The 18296-nt window shown below is 37.5% G+C and overlaps 1 protein-coding gene across 2 annotated transcripts in view; it reads right to left on the bottom strand.

The window, feature by feature from the left end:
- Positions 1-13720, bottom strand: part of atf6b (activating transcription factor 6 beta) — a 35270-nt gene extending 21550 nt beyond the window's left edge. For both annotated transcript variants that reach the window (XM_079570622.1, XM_079570623.1), the window contains exons 1-8: positions 13413-13720; positions 8281-8354; positions 6836-6917; positions 4619-4678; positions 4481-4554; positions 2502-2832; positions 2264-2433; positions 1083-1262 (exon numbers count right to left, since the gene is read on the bottom strand). In XM_079570622.1, the coding sequence (XP_079426748.1) occupies positions 1083-1262; positions 2264-2433; positions 2502-2832; positions 4481-4554; positions 4619-4678; positions 6836-6917; positions 8281-8354; positions 13413-13485 (1044 nt within the window). In that variant the 5' untranslated portion in view covers positions 13486-13720. The remainder of the gene's footprint in view (positions 1-1082; positions 1263-2263; positions 2434-2501; positions 2833-4480; positions 4555-4618; positions 4679-6835; positions 6918-8280; positions 8355-13412) is intronic.
- Positions 13721-18296: the final 4576 nt, after the last annotated feature.

The following is an 18296-nucleotide window of genomic DNA, read 5'->3' as shown; positions in this document are numbered from 1 at the left end:
TTTAGTCGGACCTGAGTGTTGATGATTCGATACTTTAGTGTTTTAGTCAGACCTGAGTGTTGATGATTCAATACTTTAGTGTTTTAGTCAGACCTGAGTGTCGATGATTCGATATAGAAATGTGACAAAAAGACAAAAAAATGAAAAAATAAATAATGAAAAAAATGTAACAAAAATGTGGCAAAAAATTACAAAAAAAACATAAAAAAATGACACAAAAAAAAAGACAAAATCGAAAAAAAATGAAAAAAAAGACAAAAATGTGATAAAAATTTGACAAAAATGACAAAAATGTGACAAAAGACAAAAAAATAAGAATAAAAAAAAGACAAAAAATTTATGAAATTTTGACAAAAATGTAGCAAAAAATTACAAATAAATCATAAAATTGACAAAAAATGAAACAAAAATGTGACAAAAAAATGTGACAAAAAATGACAAAAAAAGACAAAAATGTGATAAAAATGTGACAAAAAATATATTCGATACTTTAGTGTTTTAGTCAGACCTGAGTGTTGATGATTCGATACTTTAGTGTTTTAGTCAGACCTGAGTGTTGGTGATTCGATACTTTAGTGTTTTAGTCAGACCTGAGTGTTGATGATTCGATACTTTAGTGTTTTAGTCGGACCTGAGTGTTGATGATTCGATACTTTAGTGTTTTAGTCAGACTTGAGTGTTGATGATTCGATACTTTAGTGTTTTAGTCGGACCTGAGTGTTGGTGATTCGATACTTTAGTGTTTTAGTCGGACCTGAGTGTTGGTGATTCGATACTTTAGTGTTTTAGTCAGACCTGAGTGTTGATGATTCGATACTTTAATGTTTTAGTCAGACCTGAGTGTTGATGATTCGATACTTTAGTGTTTTAGTCAGACCTGAGTGTTGGTGATTCGATACTTTAGTGTTTTAGTCAGACCTGAGTGTTGGTGATTCGATACTTTAGTGTTTTAGTCAGACCTGAGTGTTGGTGATTCGATACTTTAGTGTTTTAGTCAGACCTGAGTGTTGGTGATTCGATACTTTAGTGTTTTAGTCAGACCTGAGTGTTGATGATTCGATACTTTAGTGTTCTAGTCGGACCTGAGTGCTGGTGAGGCGCTCCCTCAGCTGCTGGTTCTCCCTCCGCAGCCGCTCGACCTCCTGCTGCGCCTCCCGTAGCGCCGCCTCCAGGTTCTGCACGTACTCCTTCTTCTTCCTCCGGGACTGACACGCAGACTCGCGGTTCTTGATCATTCGCTGCTGCCGCTTCAGCACCTTCATCTGCAGAAGAGACACGGGTTTAAGGTTTATGTGGTCGATTGCACCACCGCACCAGCAGAGGGCGCTCTAAGGGGAGTCAGAACAATAGCTGCGGGCGCCGTAGTGGATTAACCCCTTAACTCCCGCCTGAACCGAGCACATTTTCTCCAGTTTGGCTTTACCCCAATCCAAAAGCTTCTGGAAAAAAGGTGTGAAAATAGCGACAAAACTGAGACGAAAACAATGATTGAAATGTGACTAAAAATTTGACAAAAAATTGACCAAAAAAAAAATGACCAAAATGTAGCAAAAAATTACAAAAAATTTAAAAAATGAAAAAAGTGACAAAAAATGAGAAAATGTGACAAAAAAATGACATAAATGTGATAAAAAAGACAAAAAAATTGAGGAAAAATGAATTAAAAAAAATGAGACAAAAAATGACAAAAATCGGACAAAAAAATGACAAAAAAATGACCAAAAAAATGACAAAAATTGGACAAAAATGTGATAAAAAATTGACGAAAAATGGAAAAAAAAAAAAAAAAAAATGTGACAAAAATGTGATAAAAAATGGATGAAAAAATGACAAAATGTGACAAAAAATTGACGAAAAATGAATAAAAGACAAAAAATTGACAAAAATGTGATAAAAAATTGACGAAAAATGAAAAAATAGACAAAAAAAATTGACAAAAAAAAAAAAGACAAAAAATGTGATAAAATGTGACAAAAAATGGACAAAAAAATGTGACAAAAAATGTGATAAAAAAATGAAGAAAAATGAAGAAAAAAAGTGACAAAAAATGGACAAAAATGTGATAAAAAATTGACGAAAAATGAAACAAAAAATGACAAAAAATGACAAAAATGTGACAAAAATGTGATAAAAAATGGATGAAAAAAATGACAAAAAAGTTACAAAAAGGAGTTGAATACCCAACAAAAAAAGATGGTGAGAGTTAAGAGGTTAATGAGGGACATTTGAGCGCTGAAAGTGAGTAACGATGCGAGAAACTCACGTCGATGTCGTTGCCGCTGTTGCCGGGCAGACTGGGCGTCGCCGGGACGATGGGCTTGGCGGGCGGAGCCGTGGGGGCGCCGCACTGAGGCATGCTGGGAGAAACGGGTTCCACTTTGACGATGGCGGCGGCGGCGGGCGGAGACAGACACAGCGACTGGGAGAGGACGACTGAGAGAGGAGAGGGTTAGAGCGTCCTGTACCAAAGGGCCACTGAGCACGACTCTGGAGCTCGTTACCTGGGCGTCCCGGCTCCAGCCCCTGCAGCAGCAGCGTCCCGGTGGCGGTGGGCGGGGCCTGGGGGGACAGGGCGCTCACGCAGACGGGGCGCGGCTGCAGAGGGAGTTTACACCTGCTCTTGGCGCACGACGAGCTGGACACGACCGTGCTCTGGGTCTGCAGCGCGATGGCCTGCAGGGGGGGCTGGAGAGCGGCCGGGATCGTCTGGACCGGGGCCTGCTGAGTGACCGCCGTCGTGGCCACCGTGACCTCCAGAGACCCCAGAGGCGGAGACAGGACGTCCCCGAACATGTACGGGGGAGTGGGCGGGTTCTCCGCCTTCACCTGCATCTGTGAGGGAGAGTCAGGGTTATATAGGGAACAGCGCCTCCTACAGAGAGTCAGGGTTATTTAGGAAACAGCGCCCCCTACAGAGAGTCAGGGTTATTTAGGAAACAGCGCTCCCTACAGGAACAGACACAAGGTTATTTAATGACAAAAATGTCAGAAAAATTGATCATTAAATTAGGAAAAAATGACAAAAAATTGACAAAAATGTGACAAAACTGACAAAAAATATGAAAAAGTGACAAAAATGTTAGAAAAATTGATCAAAAAAATGACCAAAAAAATGACCAAAAAAAATGACAAAAAATTTACAAAAAATTTATAACAAAATATGAAAAAGTGGCAAAAATGTCACAAAAATTGATCAAAAAAATTATGAAAAATTGACAAAAAAATGACAAAAATGTGACAAAAAATTGACAAAAATGTGACAAAAATGTGACCAAAAAATATGAAAAAGTGGCTAAAAAATGACAAATAAAATGACAAAAAATGTACAACAAAATATGAAAAAGTGGCAATAGTGTCAGAAAAATTGATTAAAAAAATTAGGAAAAAATGACAAAAAATTGAAAAAAATGTGACAAAAACATATGAAAAAGTGGCAAAAAATTTACAAAAAATGATGAAGACAGAGTCAGGGTTATTTAGGAAACAGCGCCTCCTGTCTGTCACAGAACAAACCACACATTTAAACCTGGACCTGAACATTATTTAGATTTAGCTGAAAATATTCGACATTCTGACCATTTTTATGAATAAAATGACTTATTCCATCTTAACCTGTAGTTAACCTCTTAACTCCCGCCTGAACCGAGAGGATCTTTTTCCTCACGTCATCAGATTTCTTTTCCATAATTTTTTTTTGGATGACCAACTCGTTTTTGTAACTTTTTTGTCACATTTGTCATTTTTTAATCTCATTTTTGTAATTTTGTTGTAATTTTGTATCACATTTTTGTGATTTTTTTGTCAATTTTTTTTGTGATTTTTTTTTCATTTTTTATCACATTTTTTCAATATTTTTGTCAAATTTTAATCTCATTTTGTCATTTTGTTGTAATTTTTTGTCACATTTTGTCACATTTTGGGGATTTTTTTGTCAATTTTTTGCAATTTTTTTGTCAAATTTTCATCACATTTTTGTCACATTTTTGTAATTTTTTGGTCATTTTTTGTAATTTTATTTTCATTTTTTTAACACATTTTTTCAATATTTTTGTCAAATTTTTATCACATTTTTGTAATTTTTTGTCACATTTTTTGTCAAATTTTCATCACATTTTTGTCACATTTTTTCAATTTCTTTGTCAAATTTTTATCACATTTTCGTCCCATTTTTTTTGTCATTTTTGTCATTTTTTCGTCCATTTTTTGCCAATTTCTTGTGACATTTTTGTGACATTTTTTCCACTTTTTTGTCAATGTTTTAACACTTTTTCGTCACATTTCCATCATTGTTTTCATCTCAGTTTTGTTGCTTTTTTCCAGAAGCTTTTGGATTGGGGTAAAGCCAAACTGGAGAAAATGTGCTGGGTTCAGGCGGGAGTTAAGGGGTTAAAATGTAAAATCATATGTAAATCTATGAACACTTTAATTCTTCTGTGTGATTTTTAAGATATTGTGATTGGCGTTTCCAGGAGGATTTTACCTGAGGATCTGGAGACGGGGGCGGTGACTGCGGCGAGGACGAGGGCGAGGGCGGCTCCGTCTTCACCTGAAACACTGAAACGCACGTCACTGAGCATTTACACATACATGTTTATAAGCGTGTTTAAAGAGAGCGTACACATCTCCACGGGCAGCGGCTGAGCGATGGTCATCTCACTCTTCATCACCGGAGCTTCACCTGCAGAGCAAACAGGAAACATCACTAATAATGAGGCTTTTCGTCACAGTCGTGCAGCTCTGGCGCCATCTTGTGGCTGGAGGCTGGGTTAAACAGCAGCTGCTCGGTACCGACCGTAGAGCTCCACTAGAGGGCAGTATCGGAACACTCGAGTTCTTTATGTGCCTCATTATTGTGCTTTTCTCTCCAGGCGGAATATCTGACCTGCAGCAGCTTTAACCTCTTAACTCCCACCTGAACCGAGCACATTTTCTCCAGTTTGGCTTTACCCAAATATGAAACCGAGGAGGGAAATTTAAAAAAAAATCAACGAAAGTGCAGCAATGAGAAAAGAGCCGCAAAAATGATCACTTTTCTGTTCTGTCTTCACTGCACTTTCATTGCTTTTTTTTGGTCATTTTTGTTGCTCTTTTATTGCTTATTTTTTTCTCTTTGTTTTCCTCTCCTTTTTTTCAAGAAGCTTTTACATTTGGGTAAAGTGGAACTGGAGAAAACGTGCTTGTTTGAGGTTAAAATAACATGGGTATAAAAACTGTTTACTTCAGGACGTCCTAAAAAAAGCACAACAGAATTTCCACCATCTTTAATAATAAGTTTTAGTCAGATAAAGTAATATATGTTTCTCCTTTAACCTCTTAACTCCCGCCTGAACCGAGAGGATCTTTTTCCTCACGGCATCAGATTGTTTTTCCACTTTTTTTTGTGGGTATTCAACTCATTTTTGTAACTTTTTTCGTCATTTTTTTGTCAATTTTTTGTCAATGTTTTCTCACTTTTTAGTCACATTTCCATCACTGTTTTCGTCTCAGTTTTGTTGCCATTTTCACAGCTTTTTTCCAGAAGCTTTTGGATTGGGGTAAAGCCAAACTGGAGAAAATGTTCTCCAGTTTCATGCAGCTAAAATCTGGAACAGTCTTCACGAGGATGTGAGACAGGCCTCAACTCTGACAATGTTCAAATCCAGGCTGAAAACAGTTCTTTTTATCTGAGGATATGACTGAAAGTATTTTATCTGCACTCTCGCCTTTTACTGTCATTGATTAATTTTATGTTGATGTTTTTATTGATTCTATTTGTTTTCTTGTATTTATGCAACTGTGAAGCACTTTGAGTTGCCTTGTGTATGAATTGTGTTCTACAAATAAACTTGCCTTGCCTTGCCTTGCCTTCTCGGTTCAGGTGGGGGTGAAGAAGGTTAATTCAATCACACTAACCTGGGAAAAAGTCCCGTTAAGGCGCCGGTATCGTTAAAGGGACTATACGCAGTTTAACCTCTTACCACCCGCCTAAACCGAATGCATTGTGTCCTCTTTGGCTATAGGCCTGTGTAACACCTCATTTGAAAGCTAAGACTCACAAAACAGATCTTTTTCCTCGCGTTGTTGCTGTGTTGTCTCCTTTTGTATGTTTTTTTTGTCACATTTTTGTTGAAATTTTGTCACATTTTTGTTGAATTTTTGTCACATTTTAGTTGCGTTTACATCCTTGTTTTCTTCTCATTTTTTGTGGCTGTTTTGGTGCTTCTTTCCCCAAGAAGCTTTTTGATTAGGGTTAAGTCAAACTGGAGAAAATGGGGTCCGTTCAGGCGGGAGTTAAGGGGTTAACCTCTTAACTCCCGCCTGAGCCGAGAGAATCTTTTTCCTCACGTCATCAGATTTTTTTACCATCATTTTTTTGTTGGGGATTCAACTCATTTTTGTAACTTTTTTGTCACATTTTTGTCATTTTTTTATCACATTTTTTATCAATTTTTGTCATTTTTTTGTCACATTTTTTATCAAGTTTTTGTCATTTTTTGTCATTTTTTTGTCACATTTTTGTCACATTTTTTGTCATTTTTTTGTCACATTTTTGTCATTTTTTTGTCACATTTTTATCAAGTTTTTGTCATTTTTTTGTCACATTTTTGTCATTTTTTTGTCACATTTTTGTCATTTTTCCGTGTGAATAAATGGGGGTAAAGCCAAACTGGAGAAACCGTGCTTAAGAGGTTAATGCTAATATGAAGTATTTCCTCCCCTACACGTTCAGCCATGTCCTAATGAATGAGCTCAGGCCTGTTCACCACGACAGAGGCTGCAGTTACACGTCCGACCTGAGGGGGCAGCAGTGAGTGACCCATCCCTAACCCGGCGTGCGCTGGTGCAGAGCGTGTACCTGTCAGCAGATTGTCGTCCAGCTGTCGCCATGGAGACGCTCGGCTGTCGGGGTCAAGGGTCAGCACCAGGTCGTGGTCGAACTGGAACAAAAAAACACAAACAAATGTAAAAATATGTTTACTTAGGGCTGCTCGATTATTGAAAAAATAATAATCACGATTATTTTTGTCATAATTGAAATCACGATTATTCAAACAATTATTTGTTGCCTTTAAAAAAAATCCATCAAAAAAGTGACAAAAATCCAGCAAAAAAGTGACAAAAATCCAGCAAAAAAAGTGACAAAAATCCATCAAAAAAGTGACAAAAATCCATCAAAAAAAGACAAAAATCCATCAAAAAAGTGACAAAAATCCATCAAAAAAGTGACAAAAATCCAGCAAAAAAGTGACAAAAATCCAGCAAAAAAACGACAAAAATCCATCAAAAAAATGACAAAAATCCAGCAAAAAAGTGACAAAAATCCATCAAAAAAGTGACAAAAATCCAGCAAAAAAACGACAAAAATCCATCAAAAAAATGACAAAAATCCAGCAAAAAAGTGACAAAAATCCATCAAAAAAGTGACAAAAATCCATTAAAAAAATGACAAAAATCCAGCAAAAAAAACGACAAAAATTCATCAAAAAAGTGACAAAAATCCATCAAAAAAGTGACAAAAATCCATCAAAAAAGTGACAAAAATCCATCAAAAAAGTGACAAAAATCCATCAAAAAAAGACAAAAATCCATCAAAAAAGTGACAAAAATCCATCAAAAAAGTGACAAAAATCCATCAAAAAAATTACAAAAATCCAGCAAAAAAGTGACAAAAATCCATCAAAAAAGTGACAAAAATCCATCAAAAAAGTGACAAAAATCCAGCAAAAAAGTGAAAAAAATCCATCAAAAAAATGACAAAAATCCATCAAAAAAATTACAAAAATCCATCAAAAAAGTGACAAAAATCCACCAAAAAAAGACAAAAATCCAGCAAAAAAATGACAAAAATCCATCAAAAAAATGACAAAAATCCATCAAAAAAGTGACAAAAATCCCAAAATTAAAAATTAGGAAAAAAATGTGAAAAAAAATAAAATAAAAAAATAAAATTATAATCGATTTTTTGCGATTATGCTAATTTTGTAATCGTTTACTGTTGTAATCGAAATCGTAATCGAGTTTCTATTAATTGCACAGCCCTATTTTCACTGGATTTAGTTTTGGTTCAAAGTGTCGGGAATCACAATGATCCAAAGTGTCCCACACAGGAAATGACCATATTTGGATTACAGCGTCTTTACGTGTCAGTATTTGTGAATGAATGAGTGTGTTGGAGTCACTTCCTGGACAGATCTCAGAGAATAGACCTGGTAAAGAGAGAGTCTGTGCTGTTTTTGCTCTGACAGTGAAGGAGGAAACTCGTCAGGTCTTAGATAAATGTGGGAGGAGTGTGAGTCCCACCTCGGCGTCGTAGCGGAGCTCGGGGCTGCAGTCGTCTCCCTCCTCCATGTTCTCGAACTGGTACAGACAGGCATCTGCAGAGGAACACCAGAGGAATCAGAGGAAGCCAAACCTAAAAGCTCATTCCAAAGAATACAAAACATAGAACAAAGTGTATGTTCCAGCAAATTCATCACAAACAAGGAGGGAAACGGGAAAGCTGCAGCTGAAGCCGTGGCTCATTATGTCCGGCTCAGACTCTCCTTTTTGGGGCTGCAACGATTCATCGAATTATCGCTGGGCTCTGAAAGGTGGATGAAAACTGTATTTATTCATTTTTTTTCAAACTTGAAGACATGTTCATGGAGCAAACTTAAAGTGTTTGTTTGCTGGAGGCTCTTTGTGCTGATTCTGCTTCTGATTGGACGAGACACAGAGGGATATTTATGAAATTTAAAACATACAAAACACTACAGACCCTGACTTTACAATCAAAGCAGATTTCCAGCAAAATGACAACATTTTCAGGTCATTTTTGCTCTATTTCAATCAATCGATTAGTGGTTTCAGTCTTAACCCCTTAACTCCCGCCTGAACCGAGAGGAGCTTTTTCCTCACGTCAGCACATTTTTTTTCCCATTATTTTTTAGTATTCAACTCATTTGTCACTTTTTTGTCATTTTTTGTCAAATTTTTGTTACATTTTTGTAATTTTTTTTGTCATTTTTTGGTCAATTTTTGTCAATTTTTGGTATTTTTTTTGTCAATTTTTTGTCATTTTTTTGTAATTTTTTTGTCAATTTTTTGTCAATTTTTTGTCATTTTTTGTCAAATTTATCATTTTTTTGTCAAATTTTGGTCATTTTTTTGGCATTTTTTGTCAATTTTTTGTCAATTTTTTGTCATTTTTTGTCAAATTTATCATTTTTTTGTCAAATTTTTGTCATTTTTTTGTCATTTTTTGTCATTTTTTTGTCATTTTTTGTCAAATTTGTCATTTTTTTGGTCAATTTTTAGTCATTTTTTGTTATTTGTCATATTTTTGTCAAATTTTGGTCATTTTTTTGGCATTTTTTGTCAATTTTTTGTCATTTTTTTGTCATTTTTTTGTCAAATTTTGGTCATTTTTTTGGCATTTTTAGTCATTTTTTTGTCAAATTTTGGTCATTTTTTTGGCATTTTTTGTCATTTTTTTGTCATTTTTTTGTCTTTTTTTTGTCTTTTTTTTGTCACATTTTTGTCATTTTTTCATCCATTTTTTGTCACTTTTTTCAATGTTTTCTCACTTTTTTGTCACATTTCCATCATTGTTTTCATCTCAGTTTTGTTGCTATTTTCACAGCTTTTGTCCAGAAGCTTTTGGATTGGGGTAAAGCCAAACTGGAGAAACTGTGCTCGGCTCAGGCGGGAGTTAAGGGGTTAAATCATTTCCTCCAGAGTCTCCGTCTTCTGTATCAGATGAACTCTCCCGCCTGCACTGACACCTGAGTCTGAGGCCGCGGGACAAAGGCCGGTGTCTCTTACAGCCCGATCCGGTTTGAAATGATCCGGTTCTGACGTCCGTGAGAAACAAACCTGTGTTTATCTGTCAGGTCAGGACTTAAAGCAGCACTCAGTAACGTTTACCTGAATAAACCCTCCCCGTCGTCCCTGTGGGGGAGATACAGGTGTTAATGGGAGGACTGGGGGGTCTTTCATCGCCCCCTGGTGTCTCAGGCCAGAAACCCATGTTTGCAACTTCGCTGCCACCGGACCGGAGTCACCAATACACACTAATGGAATCACGAAGAAGAAGCTAACAGGCTAACGGGTGAAGCTAACTGCGGGCTAACACCACTTAACCTCTTTAACTCCCGCCTGAACCGAGAGCATTTTCTCCAGTTCAGCTTTACCCAAATCCTGTAGGCCAGTGTAACGCCTCATTTGAAAGACCTACAAAACTAAATGGATCTTTTTCCTCACGTCATCAGATTTTATTTCCATCATTTTTTGGGGGGGGTTTCAACTCATTTTTGTTACTTTTTTGTAATTTTTTTTGTCGAATAGTACATTTTTTGTCACTTTTTGTCACAGGTTCATCATTTAGTCAATTTTTTGTGACATTTTTGCCACTTTTTCATCATTTTTTTGTTGATTTTTTCATCATTTTTTGTTAATTTTTTATCATTTTTTTCATCATTTTTTCATCAATTTTGTCAATTTTTCATCATTTTTTTTGCTACATTTTTGTCCATTTTTTGTCCATTTTCTGTTAGTTTTTTTGTCAAAGTTTTCTCACTTTTTTGTCACATTTCCATCATTGTTTTCGTCTCAGTTCTGTCGCTATTTTCACACCTTTTTTCCAGAAGCTTTTGGATTGGGGTAAAGCCAAACTGGAGAAAATGCTCTCGGTTCAGGCGGGAGTTAAGGGGTTAAACATGTTTGTATTTTTTCGTCCTTGTTTACATCACGTTGAGAACAAACAAAGCAGAGGAACGAGAGTAAATAAGATTATAACAAATATGACAAAGTCGACTAAAACGACGCTAAAATAAACCTCTTACCCTCCGCCTCCAGTTCAGCTTTACCCAAATCTAAAAGCTTCTGGACTGGAGAGTTCACAGCCAATACGAGCGTTTAATGGGGAAAAGTCTTGTCGCTTGTTTGTTGTGTTTTTGTTGCTCTTTTGTTGTTTTTTCTTCCTCTTTGCTGAAGAAGCTTTATAGATTTAGGAACTGGAGGAAATGCGCTCGGTCCAGGTGGGGGTCAGAGGTTATTAAAAGACTAACAGTCAAAATTGGGTGAAAAATGGTGGAGGTAAATTAAAAAATGGGGAAAATAATGTAGTTTTTTCTGCCCTTTTGTCGTTTGTTCAGGGTCTTTATCAGCGACAGAGAAAGATATAAATATAGTCACTTGCTGCACATTTTTACATGTTTCTCCAGGAAGTCCCAGAAACATGTTATTTCTGGTGTGTTTCTCTGACAGACTTCGCTCGCTGACGGTTTGTGCTGAATCATAAAGGGCCAAAGCGCCTGTGGTCGAACCCGTGACGTCCTCACAGTTAAACTTTAACACATGTGCACATTTGCATCAGAAACAAATGACTTTCACACCAGGTTCAGTGGAAACGGGTGATATTAAACATGTGTGCGGGTCACAGACGACATTCACATCGCATTTAATAGTTTAGTAACAACATTATAAAGAAAAGAATTGCTGCTGCAGGAGCTGAGCTGAACGTTGTGGGTTAAAGTGCTTTGAACTTCTTCTACAATCTTGTGTTTTGTTTCTCTTTCTTCTGTGGGGGACTTTTCTGCTCAAATTAATAATTAAGTGGAAAAAAAACACAACCAAGAAACTTCCTTTAACCTCTTAACTCCCGCCTGAACGGATCCCGTTTTCTCCAGTTTGGCTTTACCCTAATCAAAAAGCTTCTTGGGTAAAAAAGCACCAAAACAGCCACAAATAATGAGAAGGAAACAAGGATGTAAACGCAACAAAGATGTGACAAAAACTAAAAAAAAAAGTGACAAAAATTCAACTAAAATTCAACAAAAATGTGTCTAAAATTCAACAAAAATGTGACAAAAATTCAACAAAAGTGTCAAAAATTCAACAAAAATGTGACAAAAATTCAACAAAAATGTGACAAAAATTCAACAAAAATGTGACAAAAATTCAACAAAAATGTGACAAAAAAAATGACAAAAATTCAACAAAAATGTGTCAAAAATTCAACAAAAATGTGACAAAAATTCAACAAAAATGTGACAAAAATTCAACTAAAATGTGACAAAAATTCAACTAAAATGTGACAAAAATGTGACAAAAATTCAACTAAAATGTGACAAAAATTCAACAAAAAAGTGACAAAAATTCAGCAAAAATGTGACAAAAATTCAACAAAAATGTGACAAAAAAAATGACAAAAATTCAACAAAAATGTGTCAAAAATTCAACAAAAATGTGACAAAAATTCAACTAAAATGTGACAAAAATTCAACTAAAATGTGACAAAAATGTGACAAAAATTCAACAAAAAAGTGACAAAAATTCAGCAAAAATGTGACAAAAATTCAACTAAAATTCAACCAAAAAAAGTGACAAAAATTCAACAAAAAGTAAAAAAAATTCAATCAAAAAATGACAAAAATGTGTCAAAAATTCAACAAAAATGTGACAAAAATTCAACCAAAATTCAACAAAAAAAATGACAAAAATTCTACAAAAATGTGACAAAAAAATGTCAAAAATTCAACAAAAATGTGACAAAAATTCAACTAAAATTCAACAAAAATGTGACTAAAATTCAACAAAAATGTGACAAAAATTCAACAAAAATGTGACAAAAAAAATGACAAAAATTCAACAAAAATTTAACAAAAAAATGTCAAAAATTCAACAAAAATGTGTCAAAAATTCTACAAAAATGTGTCAAAAATTCAACAAAAATGTGACAAAAATTCAACAAAAATGTGACAAAAATTCAACTAAAATGTCAAAAAAATCTGACAAAAATTCAGCAAAAAAATTACAAAAACTCTAAGCTCTAAACAAAACAAAAAAACATACAAAAGGTGACACAACACAGCAACAACGCGAGGAAAAAGATCCGTTTTGTGGGTCTTAGCTTTCAAATGACCGATATAATGGCCAAAGCGGACAGAAGGCATTCGGTTCAGGCGGGTGGTAAGAGGTTAAAGCCTTTCATGTTCATAGAATCATATTTTAGTGCAACAAAAAGGGGGGGGATTTTTTGTGTGATAATTGTCATAAATAAAAACATTGTGACAGAATACAGTCTGTATTTTCCATGTCTTGGACCAACTGAACTTTACTTACTTTATATTATTACAGGCCCGTGTAACGCCTTGTTTTGTCGCCCTTTTGCCACTTTTTTGGTGAGTTTTTGTCGTATTTTCATCCTTGTTTTCGTCTCTATCATGACGTTTTTTCCATTAGCTGTTAGATTGTGCTCGGTTCAGGCGGGGGTTAAGAGGTGAAAGGACATAAACTAAATGTAAACACTGTATCAGACGTTATTGTGCCGTTTTCAGGTCGACACGGACGCGGGGGAGGGAGAGAAGCTGCAGCTGCTGAAGCTAGTTAGCATCGAGAGGCTAAAAATACACCTTCATCCTCCTCTGTTCCGTCTCCAGACACAAACTCACCCCAGTCCTCGCTGGTCAGGAGGTTATCGGCGAAGAAGCGGGTGTCCAGGTCCGACAGAAGGTCCGCGCTCATGTTCACGGAGCTCCGACAACAACAGGAGGACGAGGAGGAGAAGCTAGCTCCGCGAAAACACACGCAAACAGGCTACACGCGCGACCAAACCCGCGCCGATCCCAACATTAAACTGTCCGGGGTCTAAACTGGAGCCACAGGGGGGGAAACGAGTCCGGCTCCTTCGGTAAACGTGAGGCTTTAGCGGGAATTTATGAAGAAGAAACGCAGAAAATAAAAGGATTCGCTTCGCAGATGTGACAGAACCAGGAAATATCTACTTCCGGGTTCGCACCGCCCATCTGTTTTCAAGCAGCCAATCAGCGGCGGGAATGCGGTGACTGACATGCGTTCGAACCAATGGGCTGCGTCACATGTTTCTAAACACGATTCACTCCAATGAAACCGCGGTGTGTTTGAGTGACAGGAGGCGTCGGCCAATCAGAGCCGCGGCTGATGTTTAAATTACAGTCACGTTGATCCGTGCGTGCTCCACGCGCCCTCATTGTTTTTACTGCACTGTCGACCACTTCTTCTTCTTTTACATCTAACTGATTTAAATATAAGCGAACGACCCATCACTGTTGAGGGTAGGGCTGTTCAATTAATCGAAATTCGATTACGATTTCGATTACAACAGTAAACGATGACAAAATTAGCATAATCGCAAAAAAATGATTATAATTTTTTTTTTCAATTTTTAATTTTTGGATTTTTGTCACTTTTTGATGGATTTTTGTCACTTTTTTGCTGTTTTTTTGTCACTTTTTTGATGGATTTTTGTCTTTTTTTGCTGGATTTTTGTCTTTTTTTTGCTGGATTTTTTTTAAAGGCAACAAATAATCGTTTGAATAATCGTGATTTCAATTATGACAAAAATAATCGTGATTATTATTTTTTCAATAATCGAGCAGCCCTAGTTGAGGGTTAGTCTCACTGATAAGAAATGTACAAATGAGTTTATTAGAGCTCATTTTGATGACTTTGCAAATCCTATATGTAACAAAAATGGATCCCTGTGAGTAGAAAACAATGGAGTACAATTGTTCTGTTACCTTATAGAGACCTCCCGCGGGAGGTTTTCCAGGCATGTCCTAGTGGGAAGAGGCCTCGTGGAAGGCCCAGGACCAGTGGGGGGTCCACCCCTTTACACCCGTCTCCAGTACGTGCCAGCAGCCCAAAAAGCCAATAATGTTTAGCTTCTTCTTCTTCTGTGACTGTTTAACGGCGGATGCGAACTACTCTAGCGCATTACCGCCACCCACCAGCAAGATTGTGTTTGATCATCGTCATGGCTTACATTCTCAAAAAAAAAAGTCAATTATTGGTTTTCATGTTCTTTATTATTATTCCTCTTCCATCTTTTCCCCGATTTTCTAGAGCTTTCAGCACCTTCATGCTTTATGCAAGTTATGCATCAAAATGTTCCGCATGTTGAGGAGAAGGTGCTGTTACTTTTGTTCCTCATGTTGAGGAGAAGGGTGCTATTACTTTTGGGACTTCTGCAACTTACGGTTTTTCCGCAATCGGCCAAAATGTCGGAGATTTTTCCCATTGACTTATAATGGGGCTGCCGCAAATCCAGGCTTTTCTGCACTTTTTTCTGCATTTTATGCAATTTCTGCACTTTGTGCATGTTCAGCTTCTGCAACTTGTGGGTTTTGAGAAAAAATTGTCCTTCTGCAGTTTTCCAGTTTTTTTATACGAGAGTTTGAAATGTTTGCATTGGTGTGTATGGGGGAATCCAGCCAATGGGGAAACTCCGCCTTTCAGCCATTTGTGCTTCTGCCAATCAAGCACTGAGGCCATTTCAACAGTTTGACCAGTTTATGGAATTTAAAAGTTTATGCAATATTAATAATTTATGCAAATTAACCACTTTATGGGATTTAACCAGTTAATGAATTTTAAAGCGTTTATGCAATTTACATAATTTATGCAAATTAACCCATTCATGCATTTTACCAGTTTATGCAAATTTGATTATGCAATTTGAAGAGTTTATGCCATTTCTGCATTCGCTTCCCGCATTTCCGCAGTCAATCGCAATGGCAGCCATTGCATTTCTAGTTATTAATGTTATTGTATTTTCTGTTTTCAAAATATCTGTTGGGTCGACCCAACATTTTTTATGGGCTAAGCCCCTGATGATTGGAGTGTCTAGCTCCGCCCCTGCCCTTTACCCTAAAGACACGCTGCCCCTCCCTACATGAACCAGCCTGGTCCGGTCCTGTGGAAATCCTCCTCTCTCCTCACTGACAAACCCTCGGACTCGTCTCGCACCACAGTCTGAGAAGGTAAGAACTTTTCATGTTTTTAGCCACGTTTCTGTTGCTCAAAGCTGATGCAGACCAGATGTTTCTTCTACAGAGAAATCCCTCTGTGTCAGAGAGAGTTTGGAGAGTTTCCCTTTCACTAATAATACTCCCACACGGAATAATAACCAGGGCCGTGTTCATTCATCCACTCATATTACGCTTCATTTCATTCAGATGCTTTTGTGACTTCAGTGGGACTAAGTTAAAGGTTTTTCATGAGACTAAAACTGTGACTAAAATGTCCAGATATTTTAGACTAAAATAAAGGATCAGCTGAGCTTTGATCACGTGGAGCAGAAACATGAAGCAGAGCAACAACTTTAAAGGAACAGGCCACCGTTTCTCCATACTGAGATATGTTCTTACCTGAGCTTTGACGAGTTCTTCAGGACCTGTCTGATCTAATCTTCACTTTACTGTGCGGATGCTAAACTACTCCTGGTATTATTACGCCTTACAATATAGTCCCCCCTTTTATCCGCTTAGAAAATCCACATTGTTTAATTGTGTGTAATTATACTTTGTAGTGGAACACTTCACGTAACCATATTTAAATAGGGAAAACGTGGAAGAGTTTGGTAGCTTCTATCTTGACCTGTTTTGGAGCTATAGAGGAGAGAGGGAGAGGCTAAATGCTAACGCCGTCTGCGCTGTGTTTACGTGACTGAAGATCAGACAGGTCCTAAAGAACTCGTCACAGCTCAGGTAAGAACATATCTCAGTGTGGAAAAACTCTGGCCTGTTCCTTTAAAGGGGATGATGCAAGATTGTCACTTTATACTCACTACTGACACCTCTGGTCTTATGTGTAACTGCAGCTTCTCCTCTTAACTCCCACCTGGATGGATCTCATTTTCTCCAGTTTGGCTTTACCCTAATCAAAAAGCTTCTTGGGAAAAAAGCACCAAAACAGCCACAAAAAATGAGAAGAAAACAAGGATGTGAACGCAACAAAAATGTGACAAAATTTCAACAAAAAAATGACAAAAATTCAATAAAAATGTGACAAAAAAATGACAAAATTTCAACAAAAAAGTGACAAAAATTCAACAAAAAATGTGACAAAAATTATACAAAAATGTGACAAAAATTCAACAAAAAAATGACATAAATTCAACAAAAATGTCACAAAAATGTGACAAAAAAAAGAAAAAGAAAAAAATCACACAAAAGGTGACACAACACGAGGAAAAAGATCAGTTTTGTGGGTCTTAGCTTTCAAATGAGGTGTTACTCACACTTTAAACTGCATAGTCCCTTTAAATAACATAGGACCTTCATTCATATGATTATAGTAAATATTATAAATGCAAAGTCGACTAAAACTTGAGTAAAACTGAATTACATTTTGGTCAAAAGACTAAACTGTGTCAGAACGAGCTCTGGAGCAGCTGCTGATGGAAACAGGTTATATGGAGCACAAACAGACCAGTTAAGAATGTCCTCGTGCAGATTCAGCAGCTCATGAGACACGACAGGTTAGATCAACATCTGGAACTAATGGACAGGAATACTGTTTATATTTATACATTAACAGAAGTGAAGGATTTAAAGAGTTTGAGGAAAATCAAACGGAGCTGAAGTCTGAGCCTGAGTTAAAGTGGAAGTTTCTGACATGAGGTCAGTGAGTTCATGTAGTGACTCAGTGCAGGTGGAGCTGCTGATGATAAAGAGACGGAGTCAGAACTGTGGCTGTACTGACTTTATAAAACAACCAAACGTCTGAAGACCTGATGCTGCGTCACTGACACATGTGGAGAGTCTGGTCAGCGTGTCGCCCTCCACACGGGCTCACGGGGGAAACTCGGACACTTAGACTCATTACATGCCAAGGGACATGTGTGGTGCACATGTATGTTCCTCAAAGCTGATCCAGAGGAAATGTTTCTTTTACAGAGAAATCCCCCAGTGTCTGAAGCGCGTCGGCAGGACAGAGCTGGTGAGTTCCACTTTCACTTCAGAGGCTTTATTTAACCTTTAGTGCAGAGCAGCTGCTGATGGAAACTATGGGCTGTTGGTCAGTGTTAGGTTTGACTCTCCGGGCGGCCCTGCACTCACGGCCCCCCCACATGTTTGGTTGTATCTGCTCTATAACACAACTTGTTCTAATGTGTTATGTGTCTCACATGTTTTAGTTCAGGAACAATAATAGGAGGATCCAGGTTATATTGGCCACAATAACCTTGTTTAATCATCCTTATAAACTCAAGGCCCAGATACTGTTCTTTTTAGATCCTCCTTTTAGCCCAGGCTGGTGAGGAGGCACTTATGGCTTGGGGTGGGTTTGCTCATGGCCCCCCAGCTCAGCCGTCACGTGTTGGAGTTCACCCCGGTGGACGAGAGGGTCGCGTCCCTACGCCTTCGGGTCGGGGACAGGTCTCTCACCGTTGTCTCGGCCTACGGGCCCAACATCGGTGCAGAGTACCCGGCCTTCTTGGAGTCCCTGGGAGGGGTACTAGATAGTGCTCCGACTGGGGACTCCATTGTTCTGCTGGGGGACTTCAACACCCACGT

This window comes from Gobius niger (genome assembly GCF_951799975.1).
Source record: "Gobius niger genome assembly, chromosome: 14".
In the NCBI taxonomy this organism is placed as follows: Eukaryota; Metazoa; Chordata; class Actinopteri; order Gobiiformes; family Gobiidae; genus Gobius; species Gobius niger.
Note: the sequence above shows the minus strand (reverse complement) of the source record. Positions and strands in the feature narration are given on the sequence as shown.